At 31.7% G+C, this 26,783-nt stretch overlaps 2 protein-coding genes across 3 annotated transcripts; both read right to left on the bottom strand.

The window, feature by feature from the left end:
- Nucleotides 1-529: 529 nt before the first annotated feature.
- On the bottom strand, nucleotides 530-4,197 carry LOC140056791 (uncharacterized). 2 transcript variants are annotated; one of them, XM_072102274.1, is made up of 6 exons: nucleotides 4,070-4,197; nucleotides 3,798-3,832; nucleotides 3,140-3,442; nucleotides 2,466-2,774; nucleotides 2,303-2,376; nucleotides 530-2,182 (listed from the first exon to the last, which is right to left on the bottom strand). In XM_072102274.1, exons 1-6 carry the CDS (start codon nucleotides 4,072-4,074, stop codon nucleotides 2,171-2,173), a joined length of 738 nt encoding a protein of 245 aa, XP_071958375.1. In that variant the 5' UTR covers nucleotides 4,075-4,197; the 3' UTR covers nucleotides 530-2,170. The 2 variants fall into 2 exon arrangements, with proteins under 2 accessions (XP_071958375.1, XP_071958376.1); XM_072102275.1 differs by lacking the exon at nucleotides 2,303-2,376.
- Nucleotides 4,198-11,242: 7,045 nt separating this feature from the next.
- Nucleotides 11,243-11,689, bottom strand: LOC140057580 (uncharacterized protein B0403.1-like). The gene has a single exon (XM_072103295.1). It carries the CDS (start codon nucleotides 11,687-11,689, stop codon nucleotides 11,243-11,245), a length of 447 nt encoding a protein of 148 aa, XP_071959396.1.
- Between the last annotated feature and the right edge of the window lie 15,094 nt (nucleotides 11,690-26,783).

Raw genomic sequence — 26,783 nt, 5'->3', positions numbered from 1 at the left:
CATGTAACAAAATGAAAATTGTAATTCAAAAATAAATGTACTTACTCTGCCACTAGATACGTTATCCTCACCAAATGGTATTACATTCAACTTCAAATAATAAGTAGTTGTAAAGAATGTTTTAACGCTGAATGACCGGATGCAAAATGAAAAATGTGATTAAAATACGCAAAGTGAACGGGTAGACTAATGCTATATGGAAACATTAAACAGTCGATATATTATGATATCAATCAATTTTTCCCGTTAGCAATACAATTGTTACCAAGATACATGAAAACAATGTTCACAAAAGGTGCACAAGATTTTGTTTTCAAGAATTTGATCAAGCATGTAGGCCTATGTATTTCTGTGTTAACGCTCTATTGGTTCAATTTTAAAGAGTGTATTTTAACAACAAAAATGGGTGATTTAAAGGAGATAGAGTGGGTATGATATTACAATCCAGAGTAACATTTCAGTTGTTTATTTTATTCAATGCATACATACAAATATAATAAGAATCATACATTCATACAATTTGGCAGCAGGAAAAAGAAACATTTGATCAGCCACAATAATAAAAAAAAATCAAAATGATCTGCAACATTTAACATGATATTTCTTCTGTCTTATTACTGTATTGTGTATGATGAAATATTAATTTTTATAAATTTTCAAATTGGTGAGAATCAATGTTGCTAAGTCAACCAGCATGGCTTCTTAGCCAACAAATTGGATCTTGCAATTATTAATTTCAAGAATAATCGTAGTTTCAGAGTTGGTGCTTTCGTTGTCAGGAAACAGGAAGCTTTCGACTTTTGTGGCGAACAGTGACGTAACGAGTAGTCTTCTGTAGGCCTATAGCAAATGTCGATACCCTCGATGTGTTTGATAAAAGAAACTGAGTAGGCCTAAAACAGTACTTATTAATTATTACCATAATCATAAATCAATAACAGCAAAGGAATTTGTGATAACAACTTGTGATATTGAAAGATTTCCTGATGTGTATGTATATAATGTCGATATGATTTTAAATATTTCTGGAGAAAGGGTATAGTTGTGTAGAGGAACTAAAAACGGTGATTTACAGCAATATTTGGGGTCTGAAGTGAATACATGCTTCTTTTGTGAATATATTCACTAAATACTATATATTATAGTATTAAACTAATCAAACATTACCATGATTGGACAAGCACCATAATAGATGTAATACTGTAATAGCAATTTCGTAATAGATCTTTTTATTCCAATTTTAGATATAAGAACAACATATCATTCTTAAGATTTTGACGACTTTAACAGGACAAATGAAAATATACATTGCCAAAATAATTAAATCAATGTATATCATCTTGCATGCTTCATACTTTTGAGAATAGTACGACAATGCCTCACTGCTTCGCAATTTGTTTTTAAGTGTACCCTATTAAAACGGATGTGAGGAAAGTAAGGTTGTAGCCATCTTGAAGTGCTATAAAAACTATCATGAGTTCAAAGCCATTGATCTCGACAATACTCTTTGTTTGTTACCTAGTTACCGAATATTGAAAAGATGTTTATTGACATACATTATTGTACATGGTCTAACGATTCTGTAGACAACTTGACTGCCTCGAATACAAATTGCAATATCTTTCAATGAAAGTATATATATATATATAACAAACATTTGACGGTAGTTAACACTCCTTTCCAAGCAAGACAACAAAGTATCAGTGACAGCTACTGTATTAATATTCTAAACAAAAATCGAAGCAGAGCAAAAGGTCAAATCAAAAATTTACAAGTAGGCTTATAAATACGTAAATACTACTGGAAGATACATTTCGATACAATTAATATCAGATAATAGGGTCTGGCAATATAAATGTAGTAGGTTACTAGTATTATACAGTAAATTAAAGTGGGGTTATTTTTTAGCACCAAGATAGAAACTTAATTTGTAAATCGTTTCATAAACAATTAGACTCATTTTTTAATTATTTATATATTTAATGTCTACAAAATGATCATATAAAACGTACAAAACGAGATAATTAGACATTATGAAGTCTTTGACACATTATTGCAAGGTGACATGATAAGAGTTAAATTCTTGATTAGGAAAACTGCTTGCATTTTTGGATTTTCCCTTAGTATCATTTTATAATACTAGGTAACACCGCTGAGTAAATTTATGTAATCAAAAAGCAATCTGAAATTGAAAAGAAATATATAATCATGATTAGCTGCAACGTTTCATTTATAAAATAGTTATTATGACTAGATGTTTGCTTTTCTTGTCCAGTAATTGAATTATTAAAAACAATCTTACCATTAAGCAAATCCAAATAAGTGGTAACATTTTATGATACGTGTGTGACTGGCCGTTGTTTTCAAGGGGTAAACCTACGACAAATAAAGTGTTTTCAATGCTGGAACAATTTATTGTATTAATAAAACAGAAATACAAAATGTCCATTAGAAAGACAACATACCTTCATCGGCTTTGTACAAAATTGATTGACTGTGGCCGCACGTGGCTTTACCAGAAAGCACACACGTAGTAGTATGATTTCCAAAAACTAGCTCTGTTCCTTCTTTGGCGTAAATGGTTGATGTAAATAAACCTTCTTCGTATGTGATTTTCTCAATATAATTTTCATAATCAACATATGTTGATGTCCAGCTGATATGTACATCTCTTTCATGGGCAAGGTTGCTGACACTGCATGATAACTGAGTGGTGTTTCCTGGTACAAAGCATGTCTTATTGCATCCATGCATAGCGGATAATATTGGTTTACCTACAATTTAAAGATTATCCAGTATTAAATATAATTACACCATTTTTGTTTTTGTTTTTATTGTATTTACCCCATTTTAGTTCCATTTCAAATGCCAAAAAAAAATCAATACTTCGATTGATAGTTTTAAAAAAAACCAATAATCTACTGATATGTTCATCCTTACTGTAACTTCATGACTGCACTTGGAATTCTTAAAATATATTTCTTAAAATATAAATAAAATGATTATATTATTAATATTGCTAAGGGAACTAGCTGCTTTTTAACATCTTATTGTACTCTGCTTCACGTTTCACAGCTCCATGCTCCTGCTGGGAATTGGAGGCCTAAATGAAACGAAGAAATCAAAACCATGTACTTGCCATATTCTCTTGTTGTCCATTCAACATTTTCTAAGATATTAGTTGTGGTAATTACTGAACATGTGCATTCTGTCGTTTTAGAAATGTTCAGAATTTTCAAGGAATTGTCCGACTGTATTCTGTATTTTGATTCATATTTGTTTCTGTGCTGTAGGCCTAATGTCTTTAACGTAAATGCCGAAACTGGTTTGCCTTCTACAAACCATATGACAGAGATTACTGACAGATTGCGACTACAATCTAGAATAACATCTTCATATTGGCAGAAGTTCATCAATAAGTTGCCAACCACAGTATATATAACTGAAATGTAAAAAATATTACCATCTCTAATGAATTCCAACATAGGCTAGATATAATCATTTTAACTCATCTTTGTTTACCCCATAATCATCTTATAACTACTGTACAATAACTGAAAGATATGACCTCCGAAGTGGCCAAAAATAATCCTAATGATTAATACTTTTAATTAAAATGTTAGCATGTGTATTAATGTTATCATAGTTTTACTATAAACCAAATCAAACATTATAAAGAAATAAATAATAACATTTGTAACGCACTCGCATGATGAGACAACTTATTTTAACAGTTAGGCCTATATTTGACAGTCAGTAGTCAACTAAAATATATAAAATATTAGGCTTAGGCCTACCTATTGTGGTTACACTGATTCGAAGAAGGGTTGTGCTGAAATGTATGTTAAAGAGGTTAAAATAAAGCAGAGCATTCAAATGTTAATAAAGTCGTCCTCAACAACATATTTTTTGTTAGTTGAACATTTAACGTTTATTTATATGTATATATAAGATTCTTACAATGAAAGGTGTAATTCGGTATGTATAAACAGTCGGCGGCCGTTTCGGTCACACACCCTCTGGACGTGGGTGATAAATATAAAATAATAATAATAGGCCTAATACTTACCACATTTTACAATATAAATTCAAATGAATTCCTGTATTTGTCTTTCTCTTTTATTTTTCTGTTTATTTCGGTTTAGCGCCTCGAGACGATAAATTTAGATTGTAAAACGCGTTTTAAAAACACAACTACGTAAATCACAATTTGTCAAAATGGCGTCGATTATACACACGCTGTTTGGTCAAAGTTCATATAACAAATTTGCATTCTGCATTGAAGAACATTTTGTAAAATTAAATTCTATTGGTTAATTTTTCTGTAATTTAACCAATAGAAAGCGATATTCCATAATGTAAAATAAAATTATATATATTCTATAAAATATAGAATTATATTAGAAGCAGATTAACTATAGAATCCGAGTACCTTTTAATACCTTATTTATGTGGAGCAGACATTTTTTATACCATATTAAACAACTCCCGATTATTCATTGAATACATTTAATTATAACTATTATTTTGTTGATGAAAATTAACTTTAAGCGTATTAACTTAATCAACAAATATTAGACTTACATAATTATACCTAATATGGAAAATGCATTTAATGTGAAATTTGTAACTATATGAAATTAATTTGTTGTGTTATCATTTTAGAAAATAATAAATAAAAGAATAGTACAACAAAACATCTTTTTGGCCGTTATTCATTCTGAACAAACTACGCTCAACAGCGGGCGCTATACCCACTTCTACAACAATAATTACATCAGGTGGTTAAAATCAGTACCAAAAGCATAAACCAACTTTATATACCATCGAGTAAACATTTTAGAAATAACGCGCGATTTACCGATTTTTGCCCTTACGTACCATCTAGCGTACCATCTAGGTCGTGCCCACAGATGGTTCTCGAATACACAGTAATTTCAGCGTAACAAAACTGGCGATTTCAAATGTAGGCTACGTACCGCAGGACTATAATATATTGTCGTTTACAGAAACGAATAAATTAGACACGATGATTTATGTAGTCAACTAAAATTAGCACCCTGGGAATTACTTCCGAAGGAGAAACTTATCACAAAATGAGTCCACATTTTTGATTTGGACTCATTTAAAGAAACCCAATTTGTGTTTTGTATGTAACATTAGGGTTGAGGGATGGGAAAGCGGATAGGTACAAAGAGGAACAATTTTTAAATATATTCTTTATCCACTCAGTAACGAAATATTTTTTTCATGTTTTATAGGCCTATAATATAAATAATATACCTCTAAATACAGTAAAACATTTGCGATTTAATACTTTGTTAAAACTGTCACTGTCATAATTGATTGAAATATTAAAGTACATGTCACGATACACCACTTCGACGTTTACATTTTTGGTAATTATTAATTAATACAAACGTTGAGAAAGAACTGTCAGTATAAAGTTTATTTGTATATAATAATGTGTTTATATATCTAACAGTAGAGCCTATCCACAATCTCAGTAATAAAGTTTATTTGTATATATTTTTATATTACATCTTACAGTACGAACATTCACAGTAAGAAATGTTCGATTCAAATGAGGACCAACAATAGTTAATAGGTATTTACAGTATTGTCAAAGTATTGCAAGTTTATTCTCAAAGGGCCCATATATTTACCTACCGTATGTGTTAAACCAAGGGCTCATAAATTTACCTACTCACCAAACTCTGGCAGACTGAGAGATTGGGATGTTCCAATCATCGCAAATCAATACATTTGTATAAACCTATATTAACTGTATCAAAATAGCATTTTTTAAGGAAAATCGGCCTGTCTTCAACATTATGATGCTGTACTCGAACTTTTCAACCGGTTTTCAGCTATTAAAAACAATTATCGTAGGAGGAGATAGGAAAATGCGAAGTGTCCTCGTATTATTGTATGCGGGTATTTTTCAAATTGACATCCATTAGACAGTGTATACCACGATCGGAAAACACCCCTATTTGGGGCAAATCGTTGAACCTAAATTCGTTTTAATCGTCAATAACTAATTATCGAACTCAATTTAATTAGTAAACAGGGTTACATCAGGTGGTTAAAATCAGTACCAAAAGCATAAACCAACTTTATATACCATCGAGTAAACATTTTAGAAATAACGCGCGATTTACCGATTTTTGCCCTTACGTAAATTTATATATACTAGATGGTTCTCGAATACACAGTAATTTCAGCGTAACAAAACTGGCGATTTCAAATGTACGTACCGCAGGACTAATACATTGTCGTTTACAGAAACGAATAAATAGACACGATGATTTATGTAGTCAACTAAAATTAGCACCCTGGGAATTACTTCCGAAGGAGAAACTTATCACAAAATGAGTCCAAGTTTTTGATTTGGACTCATTTAAAGAAACCCAATTTGTGTTTTGTATGTAACATTAGGTTGAGGGATGGGAAAGCGGATAGGTACAAAGAGGAACAATTTTTAAATATATTCTTTATCCACTCAGTAACGAAATATTTTTTTCATGTTTTATAGGCCTATAAATAATATACCTCTAAATACAGTAAAACATTTGCGATTTAATACTTTTTTAATTTTATTTATTTATATATTATTTCTTTTAAATATTCATTGTACACTAATTTTCCCCGTGTATGGCAAGAGATTCCTAATTATATTAGAGAACATTCTTTATTTAGTTTAGTTAAAACTGTCACTGTCATAATCGATTGAAATATTAAAGTACCATGTCACGATACACCACTACGACGTTTATATTTGGTAATTATTAATTAATACAAACGTTGAGAAAGAACTGTCAGTATAAAGTTTATTTGTATATAATAATGTGTTTATATATCTAACAGTGGAGCCTATCCACAATCTCGCAAGTTTATTCTCAAAGGGCCTATATTTACCTACCGTATGTGTTAAACAAAAGGCTCATAAATTTACCTACAGTACTTTTGTTAAACCAAACTCTGGCAGACTGAGAGATTGGGATGTTCCATTCATCGCAAATCAATAGATTTGTATAATCGTATATTAAATCTATCAAAATAGTATTTTTTAAAGAAAATCGGCCTGTCTTCAACATTATGATGGTGTACTATAGCTTTTTTTTTTTCTCTTTTGTGGCGCAAACACCACTTTTATTCACATTCATATTATCTCATATTACATAAAATCGTATTATTTAACTTGTAAATGTCGTTACAGTTCATAAGTAACATTTTTACATATATGAATTCTGTATTACTCCTTTTTTTCATTAATTTTCTTATATTTTGTTATACACTTGACAGGATCATCATTATCATCTATCCCGTTTTAAAATAGTTCACACATTTTCATTTGTTTGTTTTCATTTTACAACCCGGATTATACAATATATTTATATACATGATAAAAAAAAACAATAATAGCTCAGTACCACCCGTAACCCGTATCACTGTAATTCCTTTTCGGTTAATCGTATCAAATTAGAAATTATATTATCATAATCTTATTTCTTAAAGCTACCCATTTTTCTATACTTGTTTCTTTATTGTTATATGTTTCACATTCAATGTTATATAACATATTGCTTTTAAATGAATTCCATAAAGATTTACCCACTGGCTTATTTAGTGCAGATAACATTTTTATTCTATAAATAGTAAATGCTGCAAAAGTGTAAATATAATCTATTAGCTTATCTCCCGTTCCTAGTATTAATTGTTTAAATGATATATTATTGTGATTTAAACTTACAAAGATACTAAGCATTTTCCTCCAATATTTCTGAATAAATCTACAACTAAAAAACAAATGATTTTCATTTTCAATTTCTCCACATTTGTCACACGTTTGTGTTTCCTTAACTTTCCACTGATACAGCCGTTTGTTGGTAGGCAGTATTCTATGTAACATCTTATAATTGAATTGTGCTAGTTTCTTATCTTTCATTTTACATACTTTCCGTAACCAAGAAGTTTTCCAATCAATGTTGTTATCATTGAAGTACTCTTCCCATTTTAGTTGTGACATTGGAATAATGAAATATTCTTTCACAAACCATGAGTATATTAGTTTGGTAGTATTAATCTCATACTTGGTCCCAACTAATTCATCATTATCATCACAATTGAAAATATCTACCTCCTTAATAATACGTTTCCATTGAATTGGTATTGCCTTAATAATGCACAAATACTCATTTAACCAGTTTGTTTTACATTGTAGTTTCACCAGTATTTCGTTTGATGTTAAAAAAGTGTTCTTATTAACAATGTCTTTAATACTGATAATGCCACTGTCAATCCAATGCTTGTAGAAAAGCGTTTTTTTTTTTAGTGTAACGTAGTGGTTTCCCCACAGTTGATCATTCATTATATCGTTATAAGTTTCAGGTTTTTTTTTAGAGATTCTGTTATAATTTATGTAGGCTTTTATCATATTTTTGTAAAACAGTGGAATTTTATCAGAATTAACATCAATAATGTTATAACATGACATATTAAGTAAAACATTAACATCACATATTTTTTAAATATAATACATTGGAATATTTTTCCATTTAGCACCGTCATCATTCATAATTCTTTTTAACCAGCCACACATGAGTGCGTTAACATGAAGAGTAAAATCAGGCATTTTAATGCCTCCCATCTCAACATCACCAATTAGAGTTTTTCTTTTTATCTTTTCCCTTTTATTGTTCCAAATAAAATTATATATTAGATTTGTAACTTGTGTATATACATATTTTGGAACATCAGTGATATTTGCAGCATATGTTAATTTAGATAGTGCAAGACTTTTCAGGATTATTATTCTACCAAAAATTGAGAGATTTCTAGCATTCCATTGTTTTAAAGTCTTTTCTAGCTCTATTAATTTAACATCCCAGTTTTTTCTGGTACATTCTTCTGTATTATACCCTACATATATGCCTAAAATTTTGATCGGGTGTTTTACCCAATTTAATTCTAAAGGTCTATCTATTCTGTTCTTCCATTTACCAATCCAAAAAGCATTGGTTTTTTTTTTATTTAGTGACTTAATACTTTTGTCATTACCAACATACAAAGATGCCATTACTTCAACCACTAAAATGAATAACAGAGCAGATAGAGGACAACCTTGTCTAATACCTCTTTCCATTTTAAAATTGTTTGAAACCCAACCATTGTTAACTGTGACACATTCAACGTTATTGTATAATACTTTTACCCAGTTACAAAAGAACATTCCAAAGTTAAACTTTTCTAGAACATTGAACATAAAATCTACTAATAGAGTCAAAAGCCTTCTTAAAATCTACGGTAATTATTGCCCCTTCGATATCATTACAGTCTGTATAATAAAGCAGGTCTTCTATTAACCGAATGTTTTCACCAGCGAAACGGCCTTTTATATAACCTTTTTGGTCCGAACTTACTATTGATTTAATAACCATTTTAAGTCTGTTACTTAATACATGTGCAAGAATTCAATTCAACACTTAGACCATCCGATCCAGGTGTTTTATTTTTTTCCATCATTGAAATGGCCTTTTTACATTCATCAATAGTGACGTAACCTTCACAATTTTCTTTTTCTATTTCTGAAAGCTTGTTTATAATAGAATTACAAAGGTATTTATTATTTTTTCCAGGGTTTATAACATTTTTTGCGTATAAACCTTCGAAATGTTGTATTTGTTCCTTTAAAATATCAATTGGGCTCGTTGCTAAGCTCCCATCTTTAGTAATTAAACTTTTTATGTGTTTCTTTTTACTTTTGGATCTTTCTAACCCAAGAAAGTATTTTGTATTCCGCTCGCCTTCCTCTATCCATTTTACTCTGGACCTAATTTGCGCGCCTTTTGCTTCTACATTATAAATGTTTTCAAGCTCTATTTTTTTGTTTTCAATTTTATTTTCAATGGTTATATCACAATTTTGAGTATTCATAATTTTTTCATTTAAGTTTTTTATTTGTTTTTGTAATTTTTCTTTCTTTTTATTCTGGTTTTTATTTTTTTGTTTTCCGTATGCAATTGAAAATTCTTTTATTTTTGTTTTTACAAGCTCCCATAACAAACTTGCACTTACAGGTTCTCTATTATTTTTTAGTATTGAAACATCAATTATTTTAATTACTAATTTTGTAAATGTTTCATCTTTCAGAAAGCTATTGTTGAACATCCATAAACCAGGACCGCGTTTTTTTTCATGCAAATCTATTTTAATTGATACCGCCTGGTGATCTGTGAGAATAGCTGGACGAATGTCACAGGCTAAAACATCTCCATTTGAAAAGAGATCTTCTGATATTAACCAGTAATCCAGCCTACGGAAAATGTTGTTAAATCTCTTACGCCACGTAAATTGTCGCTTATTCATGTTTTTGGATCTCCAAATATCATTTAAATTTAAATTTTTCATTAGGTTTTTAATCGTAAAAACAGATTTATCAGACCTATTTGCGCTACCTTTTTGGTCAATGTCACTATTCATGATGCAATTCAGATCTCCACCTAGAATGATAGAATTACCCTTCCCTCCATCAAAGTCATTGTAACATTTGTGTATGGTCCTAAAGAATGCACTTCTATTTTTGCTTTCATTAGGAGCATAAATATTTATAATGTCCAATTCCTTTTCATTTATCATTAAATTAAGAAATATATATCTTCCATCAATATCAGTGTGTACTATAGCTGTTCAACCGGTTTTCAGCTATTAAAAACAATTATCGTAGGAGGAGATAGGAAAATGCGAAGCCTCCTCCCATTTTTGTGGCGGGTATTTTTCAAGATGGACATCCATTAGACAGTGTATACCACGGTTTAATTAGTAAACAGGGTTACATCAGGTGGTTAAAATCAGTACCGAAAGTACGAACCAACTTTATATACCATCGAGTAAAAATTCTAGAAGTAAGGCGCGATTTACCGAATTTTGCCCTTACGTAAATTTATATATAGATTTACCTTGATTTACCTTGACCTTTAGACTATAAACCTGTTAAGGTTTGTGAGTCCCTCTTTGAACATCTTGGTTATATGGCTCCAACTTTAGGTTGTGGGTTTTTCAGTGTGTTTCAAGATGGGTTTTAAAATTATTTATAGAGGATGCATTTACTATATGATATGGCAAACTATTCCAATCATTTACTGCAGATATTGAAAAGAATTTCTGTCTGTGTTTCGATTTACTATGAACTTTTTTAATTTTAAAATTGTGGCCTCTAGTTACAGTAGATGGTGCTAATTCAAAAAAAGACACCCGGATTAACATTATCATACTTTTGTATCATTCTAAAAATCTGTAAGCAGCAATACCTCTTTCTTCGAAATGCTAATGATGGCAGTTTCATAAATTTCATTCGGTCACTATATGGTTGAGTTTTAATTTCCACAGCAAGTTTTGTGGCTCTTTGCTGAACTTTTTCTAAGAGAATAGAATCACCAACAAACTGAGGAAGACAAGCCGTACTAGAATATTCTAAAATCGGTCTAACCATTGATTTATAAAGGATAGACACTAAATGACTGTCTAAATATTCAAAGGTTCTCTTAATTAAACCAAGTCTAGAGTTAGCCTTTTTAACAACTTCAACGATATGATCATGAAAATTCAATTTATTATCAACTAAAACACCAAGATCTCTCATCTGAGTTACAACTCCTAACTGAATTCTATCTGAACCTGTTCCCATAAAGTATGTTGTGTATGGAGTCGGGTCATGTGCTTAAAAAATGTATAACATTCAGGTTGTAAAACAGAAATCGGGCAAAAAGAGTGCATATTAAGGTTCAACGCGCCGCGTGGAAAAACTGCGCACTGAAATTGCCTGAAACGTCTAATTTCATTTAAAATAAATTTTGATAATTTTAAGCGCGCGTACGCGTGCGTACGCGTGCGTTATATACTATTCTTGTTATAAACTATATATATATACTTTGATATTTTGAAGGAGTATCTCCTCGATGAACCACGCAGGTAGTATACTGATTAACTAATTAATTCAATTCTTTGAAGATGCTGAAAGTTTTTTTTTTTTTGCGTAATTCTATGATTTGTAGGTAAGTACTGTTCTTGAAATAAAGTTGCCTTTATTAATTAAGGCATTGTACTGATTCTGGTATAAAAGATATATTATTAGAAGAATATTAGTTAGTACTAACAATAACATAATTATGTAGTTTGTGTTTGCTCTCGTCGTTTTAAATTCAGCCTTTAACACTATTCAACAAAAATAATATTCTTTCAGTCTTCCTGCTTATAAAAAAATGTATGGGATCCCTGTCAGATGCCTATACCAAGTATGTCTACACAGACAATTAAAAAACAATTTGGTTTTTGAAGTTATGAAATTCACTAGGTCAGCCTACTCATCATCCGGAAAGTGTCCGTCATACCTCATGTAGTGGCAATGTTTTTTCTTTTGTATGCCTAACCACATCAACAATAGTGTGTACAGTATGATCATATAAAATTATGGTCTATTGATGAAAAAAGAGCTGGTAATATTTGTAACGAGGGTTACTCCAGTGAGCTGGTTCACGAAATTACAACCTACCGGTACCTGATCTGAAGACAGTTATTAAAGTTGCTATTGGTAATCCTTAATTAGGTTATATGCATGATATGCATATAACCTCTTGATTCTGTCAAAATCTTTATTTATTTCTTTATTTATTTAGTTATTGGTTATCCGCCTCAAGCGGATAAGCCCTTGGAATTGTAGTGTTTCTTTTTTTTTTTTTTTATTATTCTTCTTTCTTTCCGCCACTTTTGTACGCGACGTTTCTCTGCAACGTGTTAACATAACATGTTGTAACTTGGTAAACCTTTAGACATTTAATTGAAGATGTGCAGCCAAGCTTTTGGACGCTGTCAGAGCCGCGTAGCGTAAGTTACGCGCGATTTTCTGAAAATCTTAAATTGATCATAACTTCGAAACCGATAAATATTTTTTAACGTAACTTGCAGCCACGTTTTCTTCACATCAATGGCTAACTTTTTCAATCTTTAGAACATTTTTGGACACTAGAAAGTTTGCGCGTAAATTGCGTTTGAAATTTTAAAATGCTCCAAATTTGTACACACTGTTTCTCTGCAACGCGTGAACATAACATGTTGTAACTTGGTCAACATATAGACATTTAACTGAAGATGTGCAGCCAAACTTTTGGACGCTGTCAGAGGCGCGTATCGTAAGTTACGCGCGATTTTCTGAAAATCTTAAATTGATCATAACTTTGAAACAGATAAATATTTTTTAACGTCATTTTCAGCCACGTTTGCTTTACATTAATTGTTAACTTTTTTATCCCTACCGAATTTTGTAACATTAGAAAGTGCGTGCGTAAACGGCGTTTGAAATTTTAAAATGCTTCAAATCAATTTCTGATTAAATTAGAGCACGTTTCAGGTCATTTTAAGGGTTTAAAAATTGCCACTGGTGCGCACATTTTTACGCGCGCACGGCGCAGGGAACGCGTGTAAGCTTTTCTTTTACATAAATTGTGTTTTTCAAACTTAGGTTAACAATTTTACGTTATCGTATTCACTTTTCAACTTGAAATGGCGTTCTACGAGCACGTTAAACATGACTGGTTGCGCACGAAAACGTCAACAAATTGTGAAAATGTTGCAAAAAATGTCTACTTTTTAAAGTGATACAGTTCATCAGAATGCAAGGTTACCCCCATTTTTTATTTTATTTTATTACAGTCTATGAATTGTAGGTCTGATTTATTATAGTGTTGAATGTTAAAAAGTGTTTGATTGCTACATTATTTGCATATTAAATTTAATTTTAAAAATTGTTATCATCAAACAAACAATAACATATTCAAAGAGCAAAACAATAAACATAACGTTTATCTTTTTTCTTTACATGTTAATATATAAAACTTGAAAGTATGCACTTTGCTAATATGTCACTGTTTAAAATGTGTGAAGATTTCATCATAGTAAAATTTATGATTTAAGTTTGATATGTAATAACCAACTTGCATCAAGGGGATTCACGACATACCGAATGAACGAGGACTCTTTCTTCGGATTTTCTTCAGCAGGTGCTCATATGGCTCGATGTGTAGTGCAACCGACTTTGGTATCAGAGGTACCGGGTTCGAATCTCATCACGGGAAAACAATTAAATAAAAAGATTTGTTTGGTTATTACACTGAAAGGACAGTTTTAAATTTGAAGAGGCTACTTTTTGGAAAAGTCACAACAGAAAAGTACTTGAATGCGCAAGATATATTTTGTTGCGGGCGGATAACCAAACTCGTCCTCAAGTGACGAGTTCAGATCTAGTTGGTTATCCGCCTCAAGCGGATAAGCATTTGTTATTGTAGTGTTACTTTTTTTTTTTATTATTATTCTTCTTTCTTTCTCAGATTTTGTGCACGCGTTTTCTCTTCAACGTGTTAACATAACATGTTGTAACTTGGTCAACATTTAGACATTTAACTGAAGATGTTCTGCCAAGCTTTTGGACGCTGTCAGATCCGCGTAGCGTAAGTCACGCGCGATTTTCTGAAAATCTTAAATCGGTCATAACTTCGAAACCGATAAATATTTTTTAACGAAATTTTCAGCCACGTTTTCTTCACATCAATGGCTAACTTTTGGAATGTTTAACAAATTTTTGGAGATTAGAAAGTTTTCGCGTAAATTGCGTTTGAAATATTTTAGTCTTCTTATTTTGTGCACGCTGTTTCTCTTCAACGTGTAAACATAATATGTTGTAACTTGTTCAGCATTTAGACATTTTACTGAAGTTGTCCAGCCAAGCTTTTTGACGATGTCAGAGCCCCGTAGCGTAAGTTATGCGTGATTTTCTGAAAATCTTAAATTGGTTATAACTTCGAAACAAATGAATATTTTTTAACGTCATTTTCAGCCACGTTTGCTTCACATCAATAGTTAACTTTTTTAACGCTACCGCAATTTGTAACATTAGAAAGTGCGCGCGTAAATGGCGTTTGAAATTTTAAAATGCTTCAAATCAATTTCTGATTAAATTAGAGCACGATTCAGGTCATTTTAAGCGTTTAAAAAATTGCCACTGGTGCGCACATTTTTACGCGCGCACGGCGCAGGGGACACGTATGAACATTTCTTTTACACGATTTGTGTTTTTAAATTTTCCGTTAACAATTTTACGTTATTTTATTCACTTTTCAACTTGAAATGGCGTTCTACGAGCACGTTAAACATGACAGGTTGCGCATGAAAACGTCAACAAATTGTGAAAATGTTGCAAAATATGTCTACTTTTAAAAATGAAACAGTTCATCAGAATGCAAGGTTACCCCCATTTTTTATTTTATTTTCTTGCAGTGTATTAATCATAGGTCTAATTTATTATAGTCTTGAATGTTAAAAAGTGTTTGATAGCTACATTACTTGCATATTAAATGTAATTTTTGAAATAATTATCAACAAACAAACATAAACATATTCAAAGAGTAAAACAATAAACATAACGTTTTATCTTTTTTCTTTACATGTTAATATATAAAACTTGAAAGTATGCACTTTCATAATATGTCAGTGTTTAAAATTTGTGAAGATTTCATCATAGTAAAAATTATGATTTAAGTTCGATATGTAATAATCAACTTGCATCGAGGGGGTTCACGACATACTGAATGAACGAGGACTCTTTCTTCGGATTTTCTTCAGCAGGTGCTCATATGGCTCGATGTGTAGTGCAACCGACATTGGTATCAGAGGTACCGGGTTCGAATCCCATCACGGGAAAACAATTAAATAAAAGGATTTGTTTGGTTATTACACTGAAATGGCAGTTTTAATTTTGAATAGGCTACTTCTTGGAAAAGTCACAACTGAAAAGTACTTGAATGCGCAAGATATGTTTTGTTGCGGGCGGATAACCAAACTCGTCCTCAAGTGACGAGTTTAAGATCTAGTTGGTTATCCGCCTCAAGCGGATAAGCATTTGTTATTGTAGTGTTACTTTTTTTTTTTTTTTATTATTCTTCTTTCTTTCTCAGATTTTGTGCACGCGTTTTCTCTTGAACGTGTTAACATAACATTTTGTAACTTGGTCAACATATAGACAATTAACTGAAGATGTACTGCCAAGCTTTTTGACAATGTCAGATCCGCGTAGCGTAAGTTACGCGCGATTTTCTGAAAATCTTAAATCGGTCATAACTTCGAAACCGATAAATATTTTTTAACGAAATTTTCAGCCACGTTTTCTTCACATCAATGGCTAACTTTTGGAATGTTTAACAAATTTTTGGAGATTAGAAAGTTTTCGCGTAAATTGCGTTTGAAATATTTTACTCTTCTTATTTTGTGCACGCTGTTTCTCTTCAACGTGTAAACATAATATGTTGTAACTTGTTCAGCATTTAGACATTTTACTGAAGTTGTCCAGCCAAGCTTTTTGACGATGTCAGAGCCGCGTAGCGTAAGTTACGCGTGATTTTCTGAAAATCTTAAATTGGTTATAACTTCGAAACAAATGAATATTTGTTAACGTCATTTTCAGCCACGTTTGCTTCTCATCAATAGTTAACTTTTTTAACGCTACTGCAATTTGTAACATTAGAAAGTGCGCGCGTAAATGGCGTTTGAAATTTTAAAATGCTTCAAATCAATTTCTGATTAAATTAGAGTACGATTCAGGTCATTTTAAGCGTTAAAAAATTGCCACTGGTGCGCACATTTTTACGCGCGCACGGCGCAGGGAACACGTATGAACATTTCTTTTGCACGATTTGTGTTTTTAAATCTTCGGTTAACAATTTTACGTTATTTTATTCACTTTTCAACTTGAAATGGCTTTCTACGAGCACGTTAAACATGACAGGTTGCGCACGAAAACGTCAACAAATTGTGAAAATGTTGCAAAATATGTCTACTTTTAAAAATGAAACAGTTCATCAGAATGCAAGGTTACCCCAATTTTTTATTTTATTTTCTTGCAGTGTATTAATCATAGGTCTAATTTATTATAGTCTTGAATGTTAAAAAGTGTTTGATAGCTACATTATTTGCATATTAAATGTAATTTTTGAAATAATTATCATCAAACTAACATAAACATATTCAAAGAGTAAAACAATATACATAACGTTTATCTTTTTTCTTTACATGTTAATATATAAAACTTGAAAGTATGCACTTTCATAATATGTTACTGTTTAAAATTTGTGAAGATTTCATCATAGTAAAAATTATGATTTAAGTTCGATATGTAATAATCAACTTGCATCGAGGGGGTTCACGACATACCGAATGAACGAGGACTCTTTCTTCGGATTTTCTTCAGCAGGTTCTCATATGGCTCGATGTGTAGTGCAACCGACTTTGGTATCAGAGGTACCGGGATCGAATCCCATCACGGGAAAGCAATTAAATAAAAAGATTTGTTTGGTTAATACACTGAAAGGGCAGTTTTAATTTTGAATAGGCTACTTTTTGGAAAAGTCACAACTGAAAAGTACTTGAATGCGCAAGATATGTTTTGTTGCGGGCGGATAACCAAACTCGTCCTCAAGTGACGAGTTTAGATCTAGTTTATTTATTCTTTCCTTAGCACTATTTTGTCCGTGCATTATCTTGGCATCAGTTTAATCTAGCTAAGTCAAGTTTTCAGAGTATATTCCTCATGGCCAGGAATCGATGTGGTTATATTTTCACGATGCGTAATCAAAAATTACGTGGTCTACGCGCGATTTTACGAAATCACGTTTGTAATCATATCTTCACAAGCATGAATCACAATTAAACAAAATTTGGTACTCATAAATTTCAGGTCATATTTCATCATATGGCAATAAAATTACGTGCGTAGCGCATATAACGCTTGCGTACGCGCGCTTAAAATGTTCAAAATTGTCAAAATTTATTTTCGATGAAATTAGAGTACGTTTCAGGCAATTTTAAGCGTTTAAAAAATTGCCATGAGTGCGCAGATTTTTGCACGCGCACTGCGCGTTAAACGTTAATGCGCACTCTTTTTGCCTGATTTCTGTTTTACAATCTTTCTTTAATAATATCATCATATTTGATTAAGGTTTCAACTCGAAAATGCGTTATACGAGCACGTCAAAAGTGACTGGCTACGCACGTATAAGTTAACAAAATGGTGAAAATATGCTAAATTTTAAAATTAATATATATCGTCAGAATGCAGGGGAACACCTATTTTTTATTTCATTTTCTTGAAGTGTATGTATTATATGTATGATTTATTATCAAATAAAGAGAACAAAAGTTGATTAAGTCATCATTAATTGCATATTAAATTTAAACAAAATAATTTCGACAATCAAAAAATTATGACATTTTCTTAGGCCAAAATAACAAACTTAACATTAACTTTCTTCCTTCAAATATTCATATATTAAAGTTAAAAGTATGTAGTTTGACAGTGCATCATTTGTATACATTTTAAAGATGTCATCATAGTAAAAAATTATAATTCATTTCGGTATGTAATAATCTATTTGCATCAAAGTGGTTACTGCATAGTAAATACACGGAGGAATTTTTCTACAACTTTTAGTCAGTTGTGTACGGCTCGGTGGTCTGTGCTCGTGTCTATGGCATTCAAGGTACCGAGATCGAGTCTCACCTTGGGAAACGAAATAAGATTTTTTTTTATTATCCGTATTGTTTGTTCAAATTTATTTCTTAGTGTATAGATTATACACATGATTTATAATGAAATCTAGATAAAAATTAACTTATGTCTTTATTATTATGTAACAACAAATGTGGTTTATGACATTATACGCATATGGATCTTTGATCGGATTGTGATACCGGCTATAGTGTTCGCGTTAGCAAGGTCCTATCATATATTATAAATAATTAAAGATTCTGAGAAAATCAATCAATCAATATATCTTTTAAAAATCAATTATCTTTATTTAAATCAATGCATATAACCTATAATTCGTCATAGTGACGAATTAAATCTAGTTTATTTATTCTTTCCTTAGCACTATTTTGTCCGTGCATTATCTTGGCATCAGTTTCATCTAGCTAAGTCAAGTTTTCAGAGTATATTCCTTATGGCCAGGAATCGATGTGGTTATATTTTCACGATGCGTAATCAAAAATTACGCGGTCTACGCGCGATTTTACGAAATCACGTTTGTAATCATATCTTCACAAGCATGAATCACAATTAAACAAAATTTGGTACTCATAAATTTCAGGTCATATTTCATCATATGGCAATAAAATTACGTGCGTAGCGCATATAACGCTTGCGTACGCGTGCTTAAAATGTTCAAAATTGTCAAAATTTATTTTCGATGAAATTAGAGTACGTTTCAGGCAATTTTAAGCGTTTAAAAAATTGCCATGAGTGCGCATATTTTTACACGCGCACTGCGCGTTAAACGTTAATACGCACTCTTTTTGCCTGATTTCTGTTTTACAATCTTTCTTTAATAATATCATCATATTTGATTCAGGTTTCAACTCGAAATTGCGTTATACGAGCACGTCAAAAATGACTGGCTACGCACGTATAAGTTAACAAAATGGTGAAAATATGCTAAATTTTAAAATTAATATATATCGTCAGAATACAGGGGAACACCTATTTTTTATTTCATTTTCTTGAAGTGCATGTATCATATGTATGATTTATTATCAAATAAAGAGAACAAAAGTTGATTAAGTCATCATTAATTGCATATTAAATTAAAAAAAAATAATTTCGACAATCAAACAAATTATGACATTTTCTTAGGCCAAAATAACAAACTTAAAATTAACTTTCTTCCTTCAAAAATTCATATATTAAATTTAAAAGTATGTAGTTTGACAGTGCATCATTTGTATACATTTTAAAGATGTCATCATAGTAAAAAATTATAATTCATTTCGGTATGTAATAATCTATTTGCATCAAAGTGGTTACTGCATAGTAAATACACGGAGGAATTTTTCTACAACGTTTAGTCAGTTGTGTATGGCTCGATGGTCTGTGCTCGTGTCTATGGCATTCAAGGTACCGAGATCGAGTCTCACCTTGGGAAACGAAATAAGATTTTTTTTTTATTATCCGTATTGTTTGTTCAAATTTATTTCTTAGTGTATAGATTATACACATGATTTTTAATGAAATCTAGATAAAAATTAACTTATGTCTTTATTATTATGTAACAACAAATGTGGTTTATGACATTATACGCATATGGATCTTTGATCGGATTGTGATACCGGCTATGGTGTTCGCGTTAGCAAGGTCCTATCATATATTATAAATAATTAAAGATTCTGAGAAAATCAATCAATCAATATATCTTTTAAAAATCAATTATCTTTATTTAAATCAATGCATATAACCTATAATTCGTCATAGTGACGAATTAAATCTAGTTCTTATTACCCCTTTCAATTTAAAATACTGCTTACAAATCATCCAATAATGAGTCAAAACCAGTTTCGTTAACATAACTTATTCTCGAATTAGTAAGTTAGAGATTATCTTCCGGTCGCGTTGAATTACCACATTAATTAAGCACATGGAGGTTGTAGGCCTACTCACAAAACGAACGACAAAGTAGAATGAATTGACTCAAATTTAATGACAACTTTTGTACATTGTTTGGCCGCAAACCCACTATGTTTTAAGCCAAATAGATAGAACTTATACTTTCTTTAAGTCGATTGTAACATGTATCATTTTCTCCTTTACATCAATTGAATTAGGCCTAAAGGTTCTGAAAATAATGACTGCACCTCAACAACTTGTAGTGGTTTGTCAACTAAAGCGCCAAGTAACCTGTTGAATAGTGAGACTACTCCATCACCCGCCCACAAACTTAACAATACATTTGGAGGTACTTAAAATTAAACTTTTGCGTGTGTTGAACATTTTGTGTGTGTGTTTCATCCACTTAACTTTTACCGAACCAAACGTTTACTTAATGTGGTTTTTATGTACCTTTATTTTTATAGCCTGCAATGCAAAGCCTTTAATAACAGTTGCAAGTTCAGCAACAGCATATTTGGTTGGATTGATAACTTCTGTATGTATTAATAACATAAAGTGAGTTTCGAAAGTGTATTTTAAGCTCTATCTATAATTTGATTTTAAAATGTTCATTTGGTTTTTAGATACAAATAAATTGGCAATTCTTTCGAAAAATAAAAGAAGCTGTAAAATTGATTTTCGCAAATTTGTTTGTTTATAAATAATTGATCATGTTTTAGTAGTAAACACACCGTGTACTTACCACACTAATGTAAGGTTTCAGGCTTCTCTCCTTTCACAAAAAGTATGAGCTTCATGATTAAACGAAGAAATGATATATAGTATATCCTAAACTTGGCTATGATACAACAGGCAATAAAAATCTCTACCCGCACTTGATAACCATATGACTGCCAAGATCTTTTTTCCTGTATTATATATATTATGTATGGCCTAATAAAATTATGTTTGCACGGCAGACTTTTCATAGCACATTAATGTGGAGTGAAAATGATAAAAATTACTTTGAAAATGGTATTGGATGTACTTGTTGAAAGTAAACTCTGTCAATAGGCCTATAACTCGGCTTTAAATGCAACGAGAGTTACGGTTTTCCAACGTACATCCTTCCGTCAATTGTATGCGACGTCGCTAATGCATAGGAAAATCTGAGATTGGTATCTGTAGCCTTGGATTTAACTGTCAGATCGGTTCTTTATTTTAATTTATAGTTTGCATTTATTATTTTTTCCACAGTTTACAATAAAACGGCAACTTTTAATTAAATTAAACTTTTTATTGTTAAATATTGAGTGTTAAAAATTGCTATAGTTTCACAAAAGTTAGGGGCCTACAGCACTGACATATTAAACTACTAAATGTAGCTACACCCACTGTACAATCTGTTTTAAAATTCGTTTACTTACCACCACAATAATATATTATTCGCACCTAGGCTAGGCGTTCCTCTGCTTTCACATAAAATGCAAGCGTTATACATAGTAACATTAAACATCCTAGAATTGGTTATTCTGGGAGAGAGAGAGTAGCGCACACCATAATACAACACACAATATTAAACCTTCACAAATCGGACTGTTCGCTCAAAGGCAAATGGAGGAGTGACGAAAAAACAGGTTCACCATAACCATGAGAGTGTGACACATGTTACCGTACTTATGCAAATAACTTAAGCCATCAGTGTCGTTAGTAGTTTTAATAGATTTGTTTGTTTATGCGTAAATGCATTGTTTACCAAAGCAAGCAGATGTATCCACTACACTACACTACGTCATTTTATAAAAATGGAGCAATCACTTCTATCAACCAGATGTTAGATGAAAAAACTTTGATATAGCGACAACCTGTGAAAACATTGACACAGACAATACTCTTGAAATATATTATAGAAAGGTGTCTGAGAGGTAACTCATGACGCCTTTTATGAGAACACACTACATATTATTATATATACTAGATGGTACGCTCGCTTCGCTCGCGTACCATCTAGTTCGTGCCCACAGATGGTTCTCGAATACATAGTAATTTCAGCGTAAAAAAACTGGCGATTTCAAATGTACGTACGGCAGGACTATAAAACATTGTCGTTTACAGAAACAAATAAATAGACACAATGATTTATGTAGTCAACCAAAATTAGCACCTAGAAACTTGTCACAAAATGAGTAGAAATTTGTTATTTGAACTCATTTAAACAAACCCAATTTGTTAAACTATTCTTTATATTTCTTTATTATCCAATCAGTAACAAAATATTTTGTTTATAGGCCTATAAATAATATACCACTACATAGAGTAAAACATTTCCGATTTAATACTTTATTAAAACTGTCACTGTCTCATGGTCGATTGAAATGGTAAAGTACATTTAAAGACCACTAATACGTTTATATTTTTGTAATTATTAATTAATACATACGTTGAGAAACAACTGACAGTAATAACGTATTATATTATTATGTGTTTATAATCTAAAAGTAGGAGCTACCCACACTCACAGTGATAACGTTTATTAGTATATTTGTTTATATTATATCTAACAGTACCAACACACTTAAATGGCGATCAAAAGTGGTTAATACCTATTTGCAGTATTGTATAGCATTACAATACTATTTCTGTTTATTCTCCAAGGGTCTATAAATTTACCTACTTGTGTTAAACCATGGAGGTATGCAATAATTTGGAATGTTCCATTCATCGCAAATCAATACATTTGTATAAACGTATATTAAATCTATAAAAAAAGTATTTTTTAAAGAAAAGCGGCCTGTCTTCAACATTATGATGCTGTACTCGAGCTGTTCAACCGGTTTTCAGCCATTAAAAATAATTATCGTAGGAGAAGATAGGAAAATACGAAGCATCCCCGTATTATTGTCTGTGGGTATTTTTCAAGACGGACATCCATTAGACAGTGTATACCACGATCGAAAAACACCCCTATTTGGGGCAAATCGTTGAACCTAAATTCGTTTTAATTGTCAATAACTAATTACCTGACTCAATTTAATTAGTAAACAGGGTTACATCAGGTGGTTAAAATCAGTACCGAGATTCTAACCAACTTTATATACCATCGAGTAAACATTCTAGAAAAAACGCGCGATTTACCGAATTTTGCCCTTACGTAAATTTATATATAGATAAATATGTCATATAACAGTGAGGCCTATTTTATATCTAACAGGCCCGTAACCAGGGGAGGGATCGGGGGGATCGTACGATCCCCCCCGCTGAACAGCGAGTTCCGCTTGGCCTCCCACTTTTTTTTTGCTGAGCATACTAACACAACACGACGATTGTTCACTACAGGCCTAGTCAAGCCTTAATAAATTTAATTAATATATATATATATATATTTTAGCTAAAATATAAAAACCTAACACTAAAATTTACAAGAAGTTCTATTTGATAACTGCTGAACATCGTGGTTTTGGAGCTAGCGAGCTGTACACAGAGCATAGTTGTTGTTTGGTTGACATAACAGGGTATTCCCCTACACAGGTCTCCGCGTGCGTGTGTGACGTGCCCAGCCAGCTGCTTGATAGAGAAAGCATGCAGCTCACACGCAAGTGAAAGATGCAATGGTTGAGTGAATTCAGGAATCATCTTAATTCCATGGTTTTTTACCTAAACACCACATGATGGTGAATATGCCTGTTAAAGTCTCAATGACACGAGTAGAAGTAGTCCTACTTCAGACAGAAAATGATCAGTCAGCCATGACTTTGGTGTATTTCCTGATTACGTAATATCCGCCAGGTGTTTCTAATGAAGGTCGTTTCCGCCAGGTGTTTCTAATGAAGGTCGTTTCCGGCAGGTGTTTCTAATGAAGGTCGTTCATTTCCTGTTATTGTATTAGTTATGTAACTTCCTGCAGGTGTTTCTAATGAAGGTCGTTCTTTTCCTGGTTTCGTACTAGTTATGTAATTTCCGCATAATAGTCCAATTTGACCAAAAATGATTTACATGAAAAAACTATACTTTAAACAAAAAATCAAATTGATTGCAAGCTGCTGGAATTGGGGTTTTGGTTGAATGTCATTACAGTTTGTTTTTTGCGAAGAGGTTATCCTGCAGGTCTAGTCAGTCGTGGTATATACATTATAATATAAAATTAATAAATATTAAATAAAAATGATATGGTAATTTAGTTGCTTGTGATGAGAACAAAATGGTTTACAATGGTTGAAGTCAATAGATGTTATGTTTCGGATTATAATACAATGGTTAACATAGGGTAAGGAAGTGAGACAATATAGTTTTTGTAAGATTTGAATTAGTCAGAGTCAATAAAGATGCACCTGGTTAATTAAAACTAGTTAATTGAGGTTTTTGCTTGATGTATGCCGACATAATCCAAAGACATAAGTTATTTGATCCGGATATTATAACAATGACTAAAACAAAAAGATAAGAATGAATGAAGTTAAATAATAAGTATGTCTTGATTGAACTATACCGACAGGTAATTAACCATCTTCCGGATTTGTTAACAAAGGGTATAAATCGAAAGCAGTGACACGGGGTGTTTGACATACTAAAGTTTAATGTGTGACGTCATGATGTTAGCTTCACTATTTTTCATGATTTTTGTTTTACAATGTTTAGTTTTATTTTCATTTAAATTGGTTACGTTTACGAAAAGATTTCTTTGTTTCCTTTTAAAAGTTAGTTTCACTATTTTTGATGATTTTTGTTTTCCAATGTTTAGTTTTATTTTCATTTAAATTGGTTACGTTTACGAAAAGATTTCTTTGTTTCCTTTTAAAATAAAACAAAAAGTGGGTAAAGAGGGAATTGTTATATAGAATTGTTATATAGATTAATATACATTGTAATATAAAATTATTAAATAATAAATAAAAAATATTTGGTGATGATTTAGTCGTTTGTGATGAGAACAAATGGTATACAATGGTTGAAGTCAATAGGTGTTATGTTTCGGATATAATATTACAATGGTTAACATTGGGTACGGTAAGGAAGTAAAAGATTGTTGTAAGATTTGAATTAGTCATGTACTTGGCGGTATTTTTAAAAAGGGGTACAATAAAAGATGCTCCTGGTTTAATTAAAACAACGTAACAACATAAGTTAATTTGATCAGGATATTATAACAATGACTAAAACAAAAAGTTAAGAGAATTTAGTACAGTTTTCATCAGTATGAACTTCTACAAACCAACAGCTGATTACGCCGATTCTAAAATAGCTGATAAGGCTAGGGCTAGTATGCAGCGAGTTATGAGAAAACGGTTTGATCTTTGATGATTTTGGATCGGACATTTTTTAAATTGAATGACATTGGGGAAGCTACTTAATGAAACAAAAGATACACGACGCTTCGACACAATGTTCCGACAGGAAATACAACAATGACAATTGGCTGAAACAAATTTAGTAAATGCCGAATGTAATTCTTTGACTGTATATAACTCTCGATTATTTTGTAATCTTTACCTCATTCTACAACGCTACAGAGCTCGACAAGACAGACCAAAAACCAACAACTAGTTACTATGGGTTCCGTGATTGAAATCATTGATCTTACTATGGACTCTGATGTCGAAGAAGATGTTATATATATAAGCAGTGATTCAGAATTTGAAGACGAAGACATACTAGCTATGACTGGTGCCTATTTTACAGCAGAGGAGGAGGAAGAGATGAGGGAAGAGATGGGGGATATGACGTGTTTAATAGCGATTCAACCCCCACCTCCAATGAACGTTGATTTCAATAATGTATCTAATACTGAAGAAGACGAACATTATAGATCGAGAATAATTTCTGAAGAGGAGAGGATTGTATACGACGACACGTCATCGGTAGTTGACTACCACCTATTTCTGGCAAGAAAAGCCGATGTAGAAGATGATGTAGAAGATGAGGTGTTTGCGGAAGAGTACCTGAACCCTGTGCTGGAGGCGGAGATTAAGAAAGAAACTACCGAACTTGAGTACAAAGAGATAATGAGAACAATTGAGAAGGTTTTCATAGAAGAATTTATATTCATTCTGAAGGACATGGTTGAACGTTATAACTTTCACGGCTCAAGATATGAACAACTCCTAACATTTTTTCGACCAATTCTGGCATTGAAACTTGTGGACAATAGCGCTACCCATTTTGAATGGGCGCTAAACTACTTTCATTTACGTTGTATAAATGTTGATGCGTTCGCTAAAGCCATAAAGTTGATTACAAATGATTCAGAACTTTTTAATAAGATTCTTTACCAATTGTAATTTGTACAAATTTAAAAAAATATCTTAACACTTTTTTAATTAAT

The sequence above is a fragment of the Antedon mediterranea genome, chromosome 8 (assembly GCF_964355755.1).
Source record: "Antedon mediterranea chromosome 8, ecAntMedi1.1, whole genome shotgun sequence".
NCBI lineage: Eukaryota > Metazoa > Echinodermata > Crinoidea > Comatulida > Antedonidae > Antedon > Antedon mediterranea.
The sequence above is the reverse complement of the archived record's forward strand: the minus strand, read 5'-3'. Positions and strand labels throughout refer to the sequence as shown.

Bases quoted from the DNA above. Each gene is read 5' to 3' on its own strand.
- LOC140057580 (XM_072103295.1), bottom strand. From the start codon at position 11,689: ATGGGAACAGGTTCAGATAGAATTCAGTTAGGAGTTGTAACTCAGATG.
- LOC140056791 (XM_072102274.1), bottom strand. The intron at 3,443-3,797 runs GTAGGCCTAAGC...TTTACATTTCAG, and splicing joins AATCAGTGTAACCACAATAG to TTATATATACTGTGGTTGGC. The intron at 2,775-3,139 runs GCAAGTACATGG...TTTAAATTGTAG, and splicing joins ATGGACAACAAGAGAATATG to GTAAACCAATATTATCCGCT.